This window comes from Nilaparvata lugens, chromosome X, assembly GCF_014356525.2.
Source record: "Nilaparvata lugens isolate BPH chromosome X, ASM1435652v1, whole genome shotgun sequence".
Classification (NCBI taxonomy): Eukaryota; Metazoa; Arthropoda; class Insecta; order Hemiptera; family Delphacidae; genus Nilaparvata; species Nilaparvata lugens.
In genome coordinates this window covers 37,121,956-37,142,211 of record NC_052518.1, presented here as the reverse complement: position 1 = coordinate 37,142,211, position 20,256 = coordinate 37,121,956, and the positions used below count along the sequence as shown (strand labels likewise).

The following is a 20,256-nucleotide window of genomic DNA, read 5'->3' as shown; positions in this document are numbered from 1 at the left end:
ACATTCGATTTGTTACATTATGGACTAGAATATTAGTTATATTCATTTTTTCAATAAAATTAACAGTTTTCTTGATAAAATAATATATATGTAAAAATTTAGGGGGTTTGCGATTTGATTTTTTTGTTTTCTTAGATTAACTTCGAAGCAAGTAGTTTTAAAGAAAAATGAGATGAATAATTAATGTAGCCATTCTCATTGCAAATCCATTGATGTATATTGTTATGTATTTGCGATTCGATTTGACGCTGTGGAAGGGGAAACAGTCGACGCGGAATGGCGCGGCTGACTCTCTTAGCCATAGTAAACAGCAAACTGGAAATCAATTATCTCTGTAACCATTAATCGGAAAAAAATCTATCATATGTCATTCGATTCGTTAAACTAAGGACTACAATATTAGTCGGATTCATTTCCTCTATAAATCGATCAGTTTCCTTGATAAAATAATATAATGTAAAAATTTAGGGGTTTTTCGATTTGATTTTTTTTTTTTCTGATTAACTTCGAAGCAAGTAATTTTAAAGTGTAGAATAATATTATTGTAGCCACATTCATTGCGAATCCATTGATGTATATTGTTATGTATTTGCGATTCAAGTTGACGCTGTGGAAGGGGAAACAGCCGACGCGGCTGACTCCCTTCACCATAGTAAACAGAATAATACTGCTGTCTACATTGCATCTCATTTACACTATGGCGCTCGAAACAATTAATTTTGTCTATTGTTTTGACATGCGCTGTATATAGATTTTCACTTTTCAATACTCTAAAAAAATATTACAATTTTCTTGATTTAACCATGCTCATGATAAAAATCAGTATTTCGTAGTTTGCTCACAGAATTTATTATATTAATTTGAAGTGTGCCTTCTCCATACCAGTCAGAGGTAACACAATTTGATAACTCTAGTTTAAGATATTGATGTTTTTCAACGAAGTTTCATGATATATTATGTGTCCGACTCCTTCATCTTATCCTTATTTTGTGAAAAATGAAGATTCAAAATTTCTTTTGCTTTTCTTGTGTTTCATCACTCTTCATAATTTAAACACTTAATAATGGAATGAATATCATCCGATCACGTGAACAAAAAAAATAAAAGGGTGGGCCTACTTGAGATACTATATGATAAAACTGTACTCCCAATAAGTTGAAAATTTTCAAGCTGAAAGTAGATTAATTTGTTGCACATTCGGTTCAAATATTTACAAATGTTACTAAATATTACCAATATTATCACATATAGTGAGAACGAGTTACTCTGAAGCTTTCTATTCTCACTGAACATGAAGAGGCAATACCAAGCCAGGATCGCAGTTCCGTTCAAATCATTATTATCATAGCTTTCAAATTGTGCTATGTAACTGTGGATGTTATCCCCATCTCACAATTTCCCTATTTATCCTTATCCTGATTCAGAATAAAGTAGTTGATCTCTATAATCACAAAAAACAATGTACAGTACCTATAATAAATAGTAAAAATAACAAAATTTCTAGTAATAATGCAACTTTTTATAGGTACGAATTTCAAGGCTCATAGAATGACTTTTTCTCAATCACAGGCAGAAATTCGAATGATCATCATAATAGTAATTTAATGAAAATTGTTTGTATTGTACATTGCTCGACATAAGATAAGCTACATCTTTAAGGTAATCAACGTATTTAGGATTATCATGTTTATGAATGAAAGCGAGACTGTGATAGAAGATTAGTCAAACTGAGATATGAACATTATTTATACAATGCATATTTCTGATAAACTATAATTACAAATGATAGTATCAAGCCGAAATGAATTGAGCAACTGAATTTCAAAGTTACTATCCACTGTTAAAATCGCACTGTGATTTCCTTTTACTTCCAAATGGATTGAATTGCCTCACTCTTCAATGTAACAATTATTGTAAAAAAACCAGTGGAATGTGAACGTCATCATCTTTCAATTAATCTTATACGGTAGGGTACTTTGTGGTTAAATGTGGAACACTATCATGATTCTCCTACCTTTTATGCATGCTTACTCTTCCTTAATTTGTATGTTTGCATGGCTTTCATCTTTAGAATCTACTGAATTTTCATATTGGAACGTCTAAATAATGTAGAATCAACTAGTAAGAACGGAAGATAAGCTACTTCACAGAGAGGATCATAGAAAGTTTCAACTCAATAAGCCCAATGTATAAATTTTTTATGCCTCAGCCGTCATATATATTTGGCTAAACTGAAGGTATATTATCAACCTGGCTTGGAGAGTATTAACTGTAGAAAACAGCAAACACTGCACGCTATGATTTTTCAGGAAATTGCCACTGTTAACACTATTGTAGACTAATCTATGATTTATCTCAGTTTTTGACATTCATAACTTATGATAAATTTTAGCATAGAATTATCATCACACATATTTTAAATATGTATCATATCATGTAATAGTATGAATATTTTATCGGTTGCAAACAATATCTTTGTCTGTCATAGAATGCATGATTTAGCACATATATAACAAAATGATTTTAGAGAATTTTGAGAATTAAAATGTGAAAAATTAGTTTCATCGCATGTTAAAACAATACACAAAATTGATTGTTTCGAGCGCCATAGTGTGAATAAGATGCAACTTAGAAAGCAGTAGGCCTACTACTGTATTTTACTGTTTACTATGGTGAAGAGAGTCAGCCACGCTGTACCGCGTCGACTGTTTCCCCTTCCACAGCGTCAAATCGAATCGCAAATAAATAACAATATACATCAATGGATTCGCAATGAATGTGGCTACATTAATTATTTGTCTAATTCTCTTTAGATTATTTGCTTCGAAGTTAATCAGAGAAAACAAAAATCAAATCGAAAAACCCCTAAATTTTTACATATATATTATTTTATCAAGGAAACGAATTTTTTCATTGAGGAAATGAATCTGACTGATATTTTAGTCCATAATGTAACGAATCGAATGACATATGATAGATTTTTTTCCGATTAATGGTTACAGAGATAATTGATTTCCAGTTTGCTGTTGACCATGGCGAAGAGAGTCAGCCGCGCCGTTCCGCGTCGACTGTTTCCCCTTCCACAGCGTCAAATTGAATCGCAAATACATAACAATATACATCAATGGATTTGCAATGAGAGTGGCTACATTAATTACTCGGCTCTTTTCTCTTCAAAACTACTTGCTTTGAAGTTAATCGAAGAAAACAAAAAAATCAAATCGCAAACCCCCTAAATTTTTACATATATATTATTTTATCAAGAAAACTGTTAATTTTATTGAAAAAATGAATATGACATATATTTTAGTCCATAATGTAACAAATCAAATGTCATATAATAGAACTGTTTCCAATCGATGGGTACATAGATAATTGAATTCCCGAGTTTACCTGCATTTTTCATGTTTTGGGGGGTTGGGGCGGAAAGCTCCAAGGGGATTTCTTGGGACTTTCGGGAGAATGACCCTCTGGGAGGGTTCTATCGATGGTGGGAAACTCAGCTTTTATTTAATTTTCGGATCGAAACTGCTTTTTTGGACCCTCATTGACTGGGCTACCAAGCCTGGCGACGATGCCAACAATATTTTATTATTAGATTATACAGTACCAGTTGATCATCCATCAAATTATTTCAAGAATCAAGAATGTCGCAAACAAAATAATTGCATTGACAAAAGTCACTTCTCAAGGATACAATAACATAACATTGATACTTTGTATACAAGTGAACGTTATACAGGTTGTTCTGGAGAAAGGTGCCCAGAAGCCAGGGGGTGATTCCTCACATCAAAAGAAGAAAAAAAGTTTTAATTAACATAGGTCCAAAATACAAGTGAACGTTAAACAGGTTGTTCTGGGAAAAGGTTCCCAGAAGCCAGGGGGTGATCCCTCACATCAAAAGAAGGAAAAATGTTCTAATTAACATAGGTCTGAAATTCTTAGATATCAAATTATACAGAGTGAAAGATTTCGTCTGAATTTCAGTTCTCTTGCCCTACGGATATTTGTTAGCTGTCAACTAAGATGCTGAATTCAGTGTACTTTATGTAAAATAAACTGAGAAATTGAATAAAACAGTTTCCAGACTGTTAGCCAAAGTAATTTTTAAGATATGTAACAAAATAAGCGAAACTTGGTCCCAAAAAACAAGTTCCTGTTTTGAAGCAGATTTACTATGTTACATGTTCAATCAACATAAAATATTTTCTCACAAAAATTGTAGAACATCTAATTTCAAAGAGAAAGATGTAGGATAAGTCTATGATAGACAAATGCAACCTTGAAAAGATAATCCTTAATTACATACAAAACGCATGAAAAATAGAGAGCTTACCAGATTTTGTCTATTTTTCATGCATTTTGTATGTAATTAAGAATCATTCTTTCAAGGTTGCATTTGTCTCTTATAGACTTATCCTACATCTTTCTCTTTTAAATTAGATGTTCTTCAATTTCTGTGAGAAAATATTTTGTCTTGATTGTACATGTAACATAGTAAATCTGCTTCAAACAAGGAACTAGTTTTTCGGGACCAAGTTTTTCTGGAAACGGTTTTATTCAATTTCTCAGTTCATTTTACATAAATTACGCTGAATTCAACATATTATTTAACAGCCAACAAATACCCGTAGGGTAGGAGAACTGAAATTCAGACATAATCTTTCACTCTGTATAACTTGGTAACTAAGCATTTTCAGACATACCAGTATGTCAATGAGAACTTTTCTCCTCTTTTGATGTGAGGCATCACCCATTGGCTTATGGGCACCTTTTTTTAGAACACTCTGAATATTATAAAACAGATTATATTATATTTATTTCCATTACAGATTGAAATACAAATAGGTTACCATACTCAAATATTTTGTCTATTATCACGTACACCCTGAGTAGCTTCAGAGGTGGGTGATTTATACCCAGGTGTTGCTCCTGGTCGACTTAGCTCATTCGTAATGTGGGCGGGGAAAGGAGGCAAGTTGAAGTTCCTCTTCTTCCTTCTTTGTGCCTCAGCTGGCGTGGACAGCACCTCCTGGTGCTTCTGGTCGCTCTCTTCTCTGATGACACCACTTCGAGGTAATTTTGTATTCACCTTACGGCCTTGGTTCCGCTCCAGTAAGAGTAGGAAGAGGAAGGATAGACAGGAGGGACGACAGCCGACGGGCCGCTGTCCCCAGAGAGGATAGAAGGATAAAGACAGCAGCCAACGGGCCGCTGTGCCCTGGGAGGATGGAAGGATAAGGACGGCAGCCAACGGGCCGCTGTACCCTGGGAGGATGGAAGGATAGGGATGACAGCCAATGGGCCGCTGTACCCTGGGAGAATGGGAGGATAGGGACGGCAGCCAACGGACCGCTGTGCCCTGGGAGGATGGAAGGATAGGGATGGCAGCCAACGGGCCACTGTGCCCTGGGAGGATGGAAGGATAGGAATGGCAGCCAACAGGCCGCTGTGACCTGGGAGGATGGAAGGATAGGGACGGCAGCCGACTGGCCGCTGTGCCCTGGGAGTATGGAAGGATAGGGACGGCAGCCAACAGGCTGCTGTGCCCTGGGAGGATGGAAGGATAGGGACGGTAGCCAACAGGCTGCTGTGCCCTGGGAGGATGGAAGGATTGGGACGGCAGCCAACGGGCTGCTGTGCCTTGGGAGGATGGAAGGATAGGGACGGCAGCCAACAGGCCGCTGTGCCCTGGGAGGATGGAAGGATAGGGACAGCAGCCAACGGGCCGCTGTGACTTGGGAGAATGGAAGGATAGGGATGGCAGCCAATGGGCCGCTGTGCCCTGGGAGGATGAAAGGATAGGGATGGCAGCCAACGGGCCGTTGTGCCCAGGAGGACAGGTGGAAAGGGACGGCAGCCAATGGGCCGCTGTGCTGTGGGTGGATGAGAGGAGAGGAATGTACGGCAGCCAACGGGCCGCTGTACCATGACAGGAGGTCAGGGACTTACGGCAGCCAACAGGCCGCTGTACAAGCACAGGAGGTCAGGGATGTACAGCAGCCAATGGGCCGCTATACAAGGACAGGAGGTCATGGACATATGGCAGCCAATGGTGCAGGAGAGGAAGGTTGGGAGTGGAATGCTGTGGTCTGGGGCTTGTCCGGCGTTTATATACTCTCCCAAAGTAGAGGGGATGGAGTTGTGCCGCTGCCAGAGGCTCTTTATCTCCGCGGACAGCTAGCTTTGCTGATAGCCGAGCATCTTTCAATAATATTATTAATTATTTTCTCGTCACAATTTCACTTTGTGACACTATGGATGAGAGTTACAGAACAGCATTTTCTTGATTGAATAACTTTATTCTTCAACCATCCTTTTATTGCTCTCTTAAAACTATCAAGGTCATAATTCCGTACTTCCAGTGATAACCTGTTGAAAATTTTCTCTCCTATAATAGCAGTACATTTTTTGTGTTTTGGTAAGCCTAGCACGCCCCAGATCAATCTAACTACCTGTCCGTGTGTTATGCTCATGAATGCTTCCCCTCAAATTGAAAAGATTAAAGCTTTGCTTTACAAATATTAAACAATTCATAATGTAAATACATGGAAGTGGCAATATACCATTGTCTAAGAATAAAAGGCTTACAGGACTCCCTCATGCCCAGATTAAAGATAGCATGCAACGCTCTTTTTTGACACAGAAGAATAATATTCATAATTCTAATAGGTTCTGATAACCCACAATGATAAAATAGGTGTTCAATGAATAAATGAAGCCTAACAACTTGAAATATATTTCAAATTATTTAACATTAAATTGATTCTACCTCGATGCTAGTCAGCTTTACATTTGTACATGTATCATTGTATTGAATTATTGAATATTTGATGATTTTGGTAAAACGACATTTCAATCATGGACTAGTAGTTCTATGAACAGTCGACCTTGCGCAGTTATAAAACACAGCCTCGTCTCATACTGTCCATAAGAGTAAATCCTGTTTGTATGTTGTGTCAGCAAGATGTCGGTGTGAAAACGGCTAATGGCTGTTGGGTATCAAAAATATGCTAACATGAAAAGCTAATCTCCTTCAACACACTGGCAACAGGTTAGCCCGAGTTGGAAGCAGATAAAAATCGAGAGAAAATACTATGTTTTCTTTCCATTATTAATTGCATGCATCATTGCATGCAATGAATAGTCAACACGACAGCTGATTTTTTTACTAAGTTACATTGATATATTAATTGCATGCGTTATTGGATGCAATGAAAAATCCACTCAACAACTGAATTATTATGGATGATTCTATTCTGATTTTTACTGTAATATTGGCGTTCGAAGGAGACTTACCTATTGTATTAACCTTGAAATGCAAAATTCCCGAAAAAACCTTGTATATACGTCGAGGCACAATTTAAAAAGAAATATACCTGTTATTAACAGGGGTGCCCAAAAGGGGGGGGCATGGCGCAATTTGCGCCATCAACATTTTTGGGGGTGGGGGGGGCGGGGGGGGCATGATTTTTTGTATATTTTATGTCAACATTTTGAATTATGATTAAAAAATCAAGGTATTAAATAGAGATATCCTAATGTAGTTAATTTTTCCCATCTTTACAATTTTATATTTTGCTATAAGTGTAACTCAATATAAAGCATAAGCACAATTGATAATATTTTGTATGCAGGAATTTTAGTAATTTTAAGCCTATGAGTTTGAAGGTAAATCTTTGACAAAAATAAATATTATAACTTCATCATCCACTATTATTCTGATTTCCTTTGCTTCATTTTTAATTTTTAATGGTCCTGTGTTTGAGTTTCCTTGCTGTTGCAAGAAATATGCGATATTTTTCTCATTTTCACAGTCTCGCCAGTTTTTCGATATAAACAGTAATGTAAGATCAATTTAGGGCAACTCAGCTTATAGAGCATGAAATTTTCTCTCATTTAAGACCAATCGCAAGTTTCTATCATGCATTGTACTCATTTTAGAGACTCTTCAATAACAGTAAAATCGCAAGAAAAATGAGAAAATAAAGATCATCATTCAATTGGCTGTAACTTTTGAACGGTATTGAAAACAGAAGTTTACTTCATGGGAGTGAAAAGAGGAGAAAAGTCATCACAACCTCGACCACTTTTTGGATTTTGCATCTGTAGTGTTCCACAAGATACGCAACGTTGCATATGCCAGACTGTGAGAATGGGGAAAATATCACAAATTTCTCGCACATTCAAAGTTGCGTATCTTGTGGAACACTTCAGATATGAAATACAAAAAGTAGTCCTGCGCGACCACTTAATTCATTGGAAATTTATTATCTTTAATATTATATAGAGAATGCTTTTTCTCGAAAAATTCAAGGTTCTCGAGATTAAATGGAAAACTTAAAAAAATCCAAAATTTTGGGGTGAAGTCGCCTTCTGGTGTGTCAGCAAATTTCAGATTAGAGTTCAGCGCCCCAAAATATATATAGGACCATCAAAAAAAATTATTTCGGGGCTGTTTCCTGAAAAACGACCATTTGACTCGACTATAAGTTGTTATCCTATTATAATAGCGAGCAATTTATGTACATCTGTTTATATTTTTCTATTTCTATATCTGGTTATCTGGCTATCTGGTTACTTATGTTCAACGATCTCGGAAATGGCTCTAACGATGTCCACGAAATTCAGAATTTAGTAGGTTTATGATATCAAAATTCGATTGCACTAGGTCTCATCCCTGAGAATACTCCCTGAAGGACATGAAAAGGATAATTCATCCTTGGAAAAACAGATGATGATTTCGTCTGTGAATAAATCACAGATGAAATATATTTTTCGTAGTGAATAAATCAAAATTCGGGGAAGTAACAGTTTTGGGCTGTGCCTGTTAGTACTTCCCCAATCATTTTGAAGAAATGATTATCAATGAAATAAATCTGTTTATCAATGAATAAATAACGAGCAAAGCTCGGTGCCCAGATATTTGGTATTAATGGATAGAATTTACAAAATGTACTTGTTCAGATGATATCTTTATTCCATAAACCAAACCATTTAAAGATACATTTTGTTTGACTTCTCAAAAAGATAGCTTATCTGATTGGTTCTACTGGAATTAATCAGGATTAAAATTTAACCGGCTTTTGTACAACTGTCACTAAGTACCTGATTGAATTATGTACAAAAGTTCAACAGCTGAGTCATAATTTTGTCTCAGTCCCACACACATGCACTCGCTCACTCACTTCCATCATCAACAGACGCCGAAATTATCAGCTGTTTTTCCAAGGATGAATAAATTCTTTTAATGTCCTTCAGCGAGTTTCCCCAGGGATGAGACCTGGTGTAATCGAATTTTCATATTATAAACCTACTATGTTCTGACTTTCGTGAGAATCGTTAGAGCCGTTTTCGAGATCCGGTGAAATACAAACATATAAACATCTAAAAATTTAAACATCAAAACATCTAAACAGAAATTGCTCGTTTAATAGTATAGGATTTAGAATACCTAAACTTGCCGACATTATATATTGTATGAATAAAATCGTTCCAAATTTGTATCAATGTTTACCAAGATTGCTATGTTATATTCTTTTGCAATAAAGAATTATCAATGATATTATTATTCAACTTTTTATAAGTAACCTTAACATTCAAAAAGCAAAGCCTCCCTTACTAATATTTTAATATCCTATTAAAATATGTGTCATGTAGTTTTTCCTGATGTAATGAAGTTCTTTCTAGTCCTCCCCGACAAGAACGGGTGCACTGCTAGTCTCAAAAATAATATCAAAAAAATACTTTATTTCTATTTTAAAGAGATAAGAAACGATGGTATATATTTTTACAATATTATGAAAACAGAAAGAATTCCTCACAAGACCAAAGGTAAATAATGTCCTTCGGAAGATTAGAATGTAGAGGTGCATACAGATATACGCGCCGCGAACATGAGCAATTCACTTTCAATCAGCTGATTATATCTGTATTTTTACAGAAACGGTAAAATACAGATATAAAAAGCTTGGCATCAGCTGATTAAAAGTGAATTGCTCATGTTCGCGGCGCGTATATCTGTAAGCACCTTAAGAGAAATGTTATAATTCGGAAAAAGGGCTGAAACACGCTAGAACGGAGTACCTGCAAAGTACTCTGAATCGAGAAAGCTTCAATTCCGTACTAGCCTTTCGAAAAAGTGTGGTCGAACTCACTAACACAGTCCCAAACTGCTATGATTGTGAGTACACACACTCACACACAACCGGAGAACTGGTTTTCGGTCATCAAAACAATTGATTGTTTTTGTTCAATGAGATATTGCCCATCTTCTTGTCTGTGTTATTGTGTTTTATGTTATATACTATATTCATATATGCTCTATTATTCTATTTGCTTATACAGTAGTTTGACATCCATAATATTATTTATTCCCATTTCATTACAATATCACATGAAATCTGTACTATATTCCATTTGTAGAGCGATTTGGGAGACATGGTTCATTCTTCTCTCATCGAATTCTTCATTATCCATGTTCGGCCATGCATGGCAATTCAAATGGGCGATGTAAGTGTGACGTAAGCAGTTGCTACGACGCCATCTTAGTCTCTAAACAAACCGTTGCTATGGAGTGAGAGCATGTTATTCAAATGGGACTAAAACATCACCTTACATTTACGAGTATATCAATGAAATAATAAATTTCTAAGAGTTGAGAATATTTTTTTCAAGTTCTACACACTCAAATCATCAATTTCTAGTATTTATTCAGATCGAATAAATTTTTTTGGGACAGCCAAAGCAGAAAGTCTCAGGAAGTAGTGCATAGTACTATGTATGTAGGCTGCTATGGTGAGCCTTGTTGAAGAGAAAATTAAAGTGCCACATGAATTCTTACAAGAAATTTTTAATTATTATTTTGTTTTCAAAATAAGTTTACTTTCACAGCATATGCTGGAAGTTTTACAGTCTGCTGTTTCACATTAGAAATGTTTATTTGAAAATTTATACAATCTAATTTCGATGACAAATAAAAATGGTTTGAAGCAAAAGAACATTTTCTTTGTTCCTGACTGTAAACATTACAGTGAAAAGGTAGGCTACATACCATTTTTTTTAGATTTCCTGAAAATCCCAAGGTCTAGCTCGCCTCTATAAGTTCTGTACTACATTTTTAGGTTGTGTAATTGTTAATAAAAATCAAATTTATCTAAAATAACTACATAAGTGAAATTATTAATACAATAATTCAAATACAATTATGTTTACAGTGAATGTAGCACATAAAATACATAATTATTTGCTTTACTTTACATGTTCACTTACCCCTTTCAAATTCTTGTAAACATCATCACCGGTTAGTTAGAATGTAGGAAGTAGGTATACAACATGATTAGTGGTCACAGCATCTACATCTTTTTACTGTGTTCAGTTCATTCAATATCTCACTATTTCGCGTAAATTGAAAACAATGATATACTTCAGAAAACCTCAACACCAAACTTATAAGTAAGTACCTAGGCAAAACCAAAACACCTAACCTATATATTTAAGCTTTAGTCTACTCTAACAGTTACACTAAACAATAGGAAAACAGAATATATTCATATGAATTTCTAAATTACAACTTTATAACAATCTAATGAAATTCTAGGTAATAATTCAAATTGCACTTCAACTTTCTCTATAGGTAGGTATCCATAGCAGACTACAGACATGGTACTATAAGCTCTACTTCCTGAGACTTTCTGCTTTGGCTGTCCCAAAAAAATTTATTTGATCTGAATCAATACTGAGAGTTAATGATTTGAGTGTGTAGAACTTGAAAAAAATATTCTTAACTCTTAGAAATCTATTATTTCATTGATATACTCGTAAATGTAAGGTGATGTTTTAGACCCATTTGAATAACATGCTCTCTCTCCATAGCAACGGTTTGTTTAGAAACCAAAATGGCGGCGTAGCAACGGATTACGTCATCACTTACATCGCCTATTCAACCCAAGAAATTTACATGATACTACCCGGGAAAAATTTAGTTTTGGAGAGATCAAGTTTTACACGTTAGCTATATAACAGCTGTTTCATGTTATCATGGATAATAAAAACCAATTCGATTAGATTTGATTTATTATATTATTGGAATCATTTTTTGTTTGTGATTTTCCCTGATAATATACATAAATACATTGAAATATTTGATCCTGTACTCCAAACAATATTATTACTGGAAAAATTAATTCCTATCTAGAATCAAAATTAATATATTCAAATCTCAAGAATGAAGAGTCAGTTGTAGGCCTATCCAGCTCATATAAATATACTTATTTTATATATAAATATACTTTGTCCTATTATGTTAGTTATAAGATTTATTTGGTTGCAGATGAAGCGTTGTTGTATGATTTGAATTCTTGTGCCTTGTTAATTATTTATTTATTTATTAGGTTAGCACAAACAATACGATGATCGGAAAAGAAAAAACAGGTTATTGCCCAAAACTTTTTCAATTTCTCAATTCAGTTTCAAATTGCGCAAATATTATACATAGGTTATGTCCATTTCAATTTTCTACACCAAATCACAATCTGAGAGTATAGATTAGAATAAAACAAACAATTTTCAATTTTGATAGATTGATAGTAAAATAGATATATTCAAATCTCAAGAATGAAGAATCATGATTTTTATTTGTCTATGCATGAACCATTTTATTAACAGCCTTCAGCACTTACTGTATCTATATAATATAGTGCACTCATAGATTAATGAACTTGTATGTCGATTTAGAAGAATTAGTTAAATGAAGTGTTCTTTGATAACACTGTTGAAGCAATAGAATACAATCTATAGCCAGGCTACTCAAAAGCAGATCAGTCATGTTAGAACTTAGAACAGCCGCAGAATGAGTAGACAATGCAGTGTATAATAATAATAATAATGGACTTTTCTAGGAAGAGAAGACTGATGTGTGAGAGAGCGCATCGATTGAGAGAGAGTAGAGCTATGAAGACCAATGTTTGTGAGCCAGCATGCTTTTTCACTCCGTTCCCAATCTCATCAGTTAAATTTACCTAGTACTACACTTTTTGAACAGCCTTCCTAGACATGCCCCTTAAGATGTGAATTTTATTGTCATACACTGACTAATGTTAAATACTAAAGAGTTGGGAGTTGGGGTACTTTGGGGGGGGGGTCAGTACACATGGATTGGGGGGGCATTACACTTGAATTGGTGGGGGGGTCAGTACACATGGATTGGGGGGGGGCATTACACTTGAATAGGGGGGGGCATGCGCCATTGGCCTTGGGGGGGCTGGGCACCCCTGCCTGTTAAATTGCATGGTAATCTATTGCTCCGTTTCGCTGTAATTGCGGAACATATAAACATGAAGAGAAATGCAAAGCCATCGACTTGAATCTTAGAACTCACTTCGCTCGGTCAATAAATCGAAATTTTAAGAAACCAAAAATATCCTGGATGAAAAGGGGAATCAATTGTCATGTAGATTTGAATCTAAATGTCTAGGATACACTAAACAGTCCACTAAATTCATCATTTTTCATCCACAGAAGAAACGTTTAAAGCTGGCATCAAATAATGATGTCACCACATTATTTACATATGTAAATCATATATTTATATAATGTATGTCACGTGGATTGAAGGAGCGTTGTTTGTCACATTGTTTATTGATTGAAGGAAGATTCCATTTTACTATTTAAATAAATCATAATGTTATTTACTTATCCACTTCGAGATTTACATAGTGATAATAAGTAGGAAATGAAATGTATAGCAAACACTTCAGTTGCTATGTAGGCCTACTGTATTGTATTCTGTAGTGTCTTATTTTTTACTAGAGTGATGAAGTATCAGAAAATACTATTATTCAGCATTGTTATGTATTTTTTCAAAGTCATTTTTTTCTCCTTCTTTTCAATAATTTAATATTTTTTATTATTTTTAATAAGTAGATAACTCAACTATTGTTTGTTTTTAATCATATTATTTGTATTTTTTTGTATTGTTATAATACTTGATAGAGAGTTGAGTGTAAGAGGGGGTCGACTGCGCCCTAACTTCGCTTTCTAAGAAAAATAAAGGCAGTCATTCTATTCTATTCATGTCACCATAATATATATGTAGGCCCTATATATATTAAAAAACAGATGACATCAAATTTATTAGAGCAAATGGAATGCCTTCATCTTCATGTGTAGGCAACACACCACACCAACCTTGTTCCTGTGAGACTGACCTTGTCTCTGTGACACTCCACTTGTTCGAATGGGACTCTACCCCTCTTCTTGTTCCAGTGACACTACTTGTTCCAGTGAGACTGACCTTGTCTCTGTGAGACTGACCTTGTCTCTGTGAGACTCACCTTGTATCTGTGAGAATCACCTTGTCTCTGTGAGACTCACCTTGTCTCCGTGAGACTCACCTTGTATCTGTGGGAGCTTGTTCCTGTGAGACTGCCATTTATAAAAATACTTGTTCCTTTGAAACTTGTCTCTGTAACACTAATATCGTTCAAAAACACTACTTGTCTCTGTGATATGGACCCGATCCGAGCATTATGTGAAAGCTATGTGTTTAGAATATTGATTCTCAAGGTGTCCTTATGTGCGCCTCTCCACAAGGAAATACTGAAATGAAGTGCATTTAACGGGTGATACTCATACAACATAATCTCATGAACCTATATCATCGAGTGAAATATCACTGTGAAGGCAATTTAGTTGGTGATGATGATTAAAGCTAAAAATTGGGTGTTTTTCAAAACACAAGGAGCATCGTTGTCAGGTGTACCTAGGAATCTATATGTGATAGAGCGCTCCACCTGTTCACAGATTGTGGAGCACAAAATTACGCCCAGATGGATTTTGAATTATACATATGAATGGAAACAATCAGAAGGTATTGATCAAAAACTAAAATTCATCAAAGTTGATTTTCTCTTAGAATTTTGCACATTATTGGAAAACCATAACTTAGTATTCATTGGAGATGAACAGTTCTGGATCATCTCATTCCATTTATTATTTTATAATCTAAAAAAAGATGGAAGCACTGTTTTCTGTCCGATTAGCCTACTGGATTTGGCAGAAATAGCTGAAAACCTGAAAATCAACCGAATATACGAGATTTTTGGGCCACTCTGTATCTAGCACAAGGAAATGTTGCATGAAAAATTGGTTCAGGACCTCTTTCATGTATCCAAATAGTATTTAAAAAATCAGAACAACAATATATATTGCAAGCACAAATGTATATACTAGTGACTACTCAGACACTCCTTTGCTATTTTTCCATTCCATTTCTTATTAGAGTAATAACGCATAGTATTAGTGACTGAGTTTTTCAAAGAGAAGAATAACCAGTATTCGATTATTTCAACTCAATTTATTGCACGAGAATTCACAGATAATATTGCAATTACAATAGTAAAAAAGTGATTCTTGGAGGACATAAATGCAATAGATTGCTACTGCAATCGTCAAACACTGCAATTGCAATCAAGTTTGATATCCAAAAGAAATGAACATGTCCTGTTGTGAACTTGAAACATTTTCTATGAAGCATTTCTCTCGTGGCTGGCAGATTATCATATTTGTTATATTTTGACGTTCTGTATTGCTAGCACAATTTTTTTTATACATACGAGAACAGATTTGAAAGTTTCCGATCTAACCGTGAAGCTGACAACGATCGTTTACAAGATCTGGATCTAAGACCAATGCACTAGCAACCAGACATAATTTTTGGTCATATTTCATTGTTAGACTTACTCAATTCTTAGCCAGCCATTTTGACCTCATAGTACTAGTATTATGTATTAATACTCTGTTACTTTTGGCTTGGAGAAATGCGGCGTAGAGAAATGGAGGAAGATCTGCCAATTACTGTGATGGATATAGTCATAGGTAGAAGTGCAGTTGCCAATTTGTCGATTAGACTCAGTTGACCCAATGCTTTCAGAGAGGAAACTTTGTGAGTTCAACATGAGCGCTTAAATACTCAATTGAAATTAGAGAACGCTAGCCGGTTCAGAACGGAAACATCGCCGCAGTTGTACCCCTACTGCTGTATGCCTTCTCTGTTGCGCATGTCCCTCCCAAGTCAAAAATAGTTTTGTACGCAGTATAGCATTATTTGGAAACGTTTAAGTAAGTCGATATCGGGTGCTGCGTCTGCTCACATCACACCAAAACTTATTTTTGAACGAAAATCCTAATTAAAGGTTGTAAATCATTCCGAAAACTTCTGCTACTGCAAATATTGACAATAGGGTTAACAGCTAGATGGATAAATTCGATTAGAGCTACAATCCAAGAAAAAATATATTGCCAAAGATTGGTTTAGTGTGAGGGTAAGCATTCATGACTGGAAATTAGGAGGTACCGGGTTCGATTCCCGGGCTGGCTAATAATTTTTGGATAGTGGCTCTCATCGAATTTCCATCTAGCTGTTAACCCTGTTGTCAATATTTGCAGTAGCAGAAGTCCTCGGGGTGATTTAGCAGAAGTCTTCGGGGTGATTCACAGCATTTAATTAGGATTCTCGTTGAATGATAATGATCCAATTTATTACCTCATATGTGATATTTGAATGCATTTCTGATCATTCTAAACTGAAAAAATCAGTGTACTGTTGAGGAGTTGAAATTGAACAGGCGTTGGTCTGATGTTATTAGACGAAGCCCTAACAACCGTCACTCATCATCGACAACTGACAGCACCTAACACCCATCGTTCAGACAACTGCAGCATAAATGCAACGCTGCTAAAATGACTGAGATTTTAATGAGTAACTATCAAAAAATGATCAAAAAGATATATTTCATATTTTGAAAATCTATCTCCAAATCTTGTTAACGAGAATAAATTATAATGTTTGTTCACCGTATTTATTTATGTTCATGGATAGGTCGGAAACATTGCAGCTTTCCCTCACAGCTAATTCACCAGCACAGCCTTCCAAGAAAGAATGAAAGCTATTTAAAGTCTCAGCAGATCTGTGCCCCTGGTTTCCACAGTTTCATCTCCCGTTTCAAATATTAAATCGTAATTGTAATGCTGATATTGCTACCAATTCAAATAACAACTTAGTAGTATAGTTCTCAGTTCCATCTTGCTTGTAAAGGCGCGTACAGATATGCGCGCTACGGACACGCTCCGATCATGAACGTATAACGATAGATGGTACGCGAGAGGTTTGCAATATGTTAGCAAGATTTTCTTATTGTTGACTTATTTATGCTACAACAGTGAACTAACCTCACAATTGTGAAATGTTCAACCCAGCTGATCGGGTGACAAAACTAAATAAAATACTTTATTTACTCTATATCACTTGAAAATGGCATCAATGTCCGAAACATGATGTGATTAAATATTCAAGAAGAGTGAAGAGATTTTCATTTTTCTTTCCATTTCTGAATAAAATATTCTGACAAGGATTGCTGGGTAGCCTGCTGATGAAGAATTATGTCTAATAAGTTTGATTATAAAAAATTGATAATAAATATTATGTTTATTGCATCTATGTTGTTATTACAAAAAAGGTTCTGTCTGTCAATGTTTTGAAAGCTGAAAGGCTTGGTTTGGGAGTTCGGCCTCTTTCTTCAAAATTTTAATATGATGGTACCTATTATTAAAAGTGTTATCATAACTTTATATTATTCAATTTTGATAATTAAATAATTAATTATTAATTTTGATTATTTTATAAGCTAAAACAGATATCGTTACTGATCTTGCTCTTGCTCGACCTGCGATCATCTTGCGATCTGCTCGTGTAACGTTCGTTTGCAGAGCAGAGTGTAAGTCTGTTTGAACCTTAATACGCCCAAACATCTGGATTACGGTACTTTATTATTCGGACAAACATTGAATCTCTCCTAACAGAAAATTCATACAATTGATTGATAAATTGTCAATTTCTCAGATTTGGACTCGATAGAAAATTATATAATATATATCACAGTTTGTATGTAAAACAATATTAATTTTTTTTCTCAAACTTTCACTCAGAGGCGGTTGCTGCTTTGAATACGCTCAAACCAACTGATATTACACTAGTAAAATCGATGAAAAATCCACCAGATACTGTGAAACTTGTAATGGCAGCAGTGTGTGTCATGAAAGATATTAAACCCGATCGAGTTCCTGATGCTCAGAATCCTGGGAGAAAGGTAAAGTTCCCCCTCATTGAAAACATTGATGTCATCTTTGGAACAATTACTTAGCTGTTCCATAAATAATAGTTATTCTAAAACATGTGCTCCACACTGAAAGGTTCTCAGCGTATTAAAGAGAAGTATCCTGTCAATATATAATGGTTATAACACAATATTAGGCTGATAATGAGAAAATAAAATGATGTATAGTTGTATACTAGTATGATATTTATTACAATACGCTGTTACCTACAAAAATGAATATTATTATATTGTGTCAATGAGAAAACAACTCAAACAGTTTTATCAAGAACCGTATAAATGCTCAATATGACAACCATTATTTGTTAAACGGCACAAATCGAGTCCATAGTCTAGTTCTTTTCAAACATTAATAAATATGTTTTGAGTAATACATTGTTTCAGTATGTAGCGAAGACTTGTACATTCGATCCTAGAAATAGCCACAAAGTAAAAAATGGTATGACATTAGCTCATAAGGGTACACGTGGAGGTATTGTACGTATATAAGAAGCCCCGTGTCCTTTGAGCACCATACTGTGGGGTGCTAGGAACTTTGGAACCAACTATTCTTTTTGGAACTAAAGGAGTCCAACATGAAATAGGATTGGTCTTGGCAGGTAGAATCAGGTGTCTCCAACAGGTAGTAGGACATTTTTCTTTAACACGAAGGCTTTAAACACATAAAATTAGCCTTAGTTAATTACTCAATTCTCCACTTATTAGTTGGAGGAACCTAGATCTATATGTTGGGAAAGAAGACTTTTGAAGATGTCTGTGATAAAAATAAATTGTTTATCTACTCAGTTCACAGAACTATTTCTAGAAATGAATCTATGAATGGTTTTCGTTCAGTAATAGAAACGTGTGAACCTATCGAAAGGCCCAACTATTATCTGATGGTCACCTCGCAGGTAGAGACCCCAGACTTGGTACCAAAATTCCTCTTTTTCCTAGTTGGTTACAAAATTCCTGGTCCCAAAGTTAATTCCAGTCACCTATACGGTGAGAGTAGAGACAGCAAGTGACCGAAGTGACTGGCGTCCGGTTAATTTATTTGCATAAATTTCCATTCACAAAACATCGGTCTGAATGGAAATTAGTGGAAAGTCACGTAATGAAGCTCTGGCTACCAGTACCAGTAACCTGCTGTCTCTAACTTCCCTGTCCATAAGTCAATTTTAACCAGTTGAACCAATTCCAGCGGATTGGGGCGAAAATATTGCTCGCACATGCGCACGGATGTCAACAAACAAAATGTTTTCTGTTGCTTTTTCACTTGACTTATCAATCTTAACTGTAAGTTTAATGCTGACATATTATCATTTGATATGGTATTCCTTCAATATATATTCAGAAATTCCTCATGTTACAGAAACTGGACTATTGGGGACCAAGCAAGAGACTGCTAGGAGATATGGGGTTTCTACAAGGCTTGAAAGATTTTGATAAAGACAATATATCTCCTCTGATCATGCAAACAATCAGAAAACAGTACATTCCAAACAAGGTGAGACGCTTCAATCATAGAGATAATAATCCAAAATTTTAAACTTTGATACCAGTAAAACTTAATTTTACATTTTTTGTTTCATGAAGACAAATTTACAAACACATTTTGAAAGGTCCTTGTACTTTATTCCAACATAATATTCCAGTTCAAGTGATTCTTTAAAAGTAATTCGCATTTTTTCAGGACTTCAAACCTCACATTGTAGCAAAGGCATCGAGCGCCGCTGAAGGTCTCTGCAAATGGGTTATAGCTATGGATATGTACGACGCAGTTGCCAAGGTATAAAAATCTATTTCGCCCCACTTGGATGTAATGAGCTGGTTTACGTGCGTCATATGGAGGCTGAAAGTGATTGTTTTCTGACCAGGCCGGTAAAATTTTTACGGCCCTAGGGCTGTAAAATAACCTTGAAGTCAGCTGATTCTGATTTGATGTGAACGTGTTTACAAAATAGTTTATGAAACGGAATCATTTTATGCTTCTAGAATTGAATAAAGTTTTTGCAATAAGATACTATCATTTTATTTGGATGAATGAAATACAAATGAGATATTATAAACTATTCAAATTCAATTTTCAGAGTATAATAGA

At 35.3% G+C, this 20,256-nt stretch overlaps 1 protein-coding gene across 1 annotated transcript in view; it reads left to right on the top strand.

The window, feature by feature from the left end:
* The window catches only part of LOC120354999 (dynein heavy chain 7, axonemal-like), a 714,404-nt gene extending 694,383 nt beyond the window's left edge, over positions 1-20,021 (top strand). Inside the window, exons 23-25 of the mRNA XM_039443223.1 lie at positions 17,986-18,146; positions 19,528-19,662; positions 19,849-20,021. Coding sequence (XP_039299157.1) covers positions 17,986-18,146; positions 19,528-19,662; positions 19,849-19,950 — 398 coding nt within the window. The 3' untranslated portion in view covers positions 19,951-20,021. The remainder of the gene's footprint in view (positions 1-17,985; positions 18,147-19,527; positions 19,663-19,848) is intronic.
* The last annotated feature ends 235 nt before the right edge of the window (positions 20,022-20,256 follow it).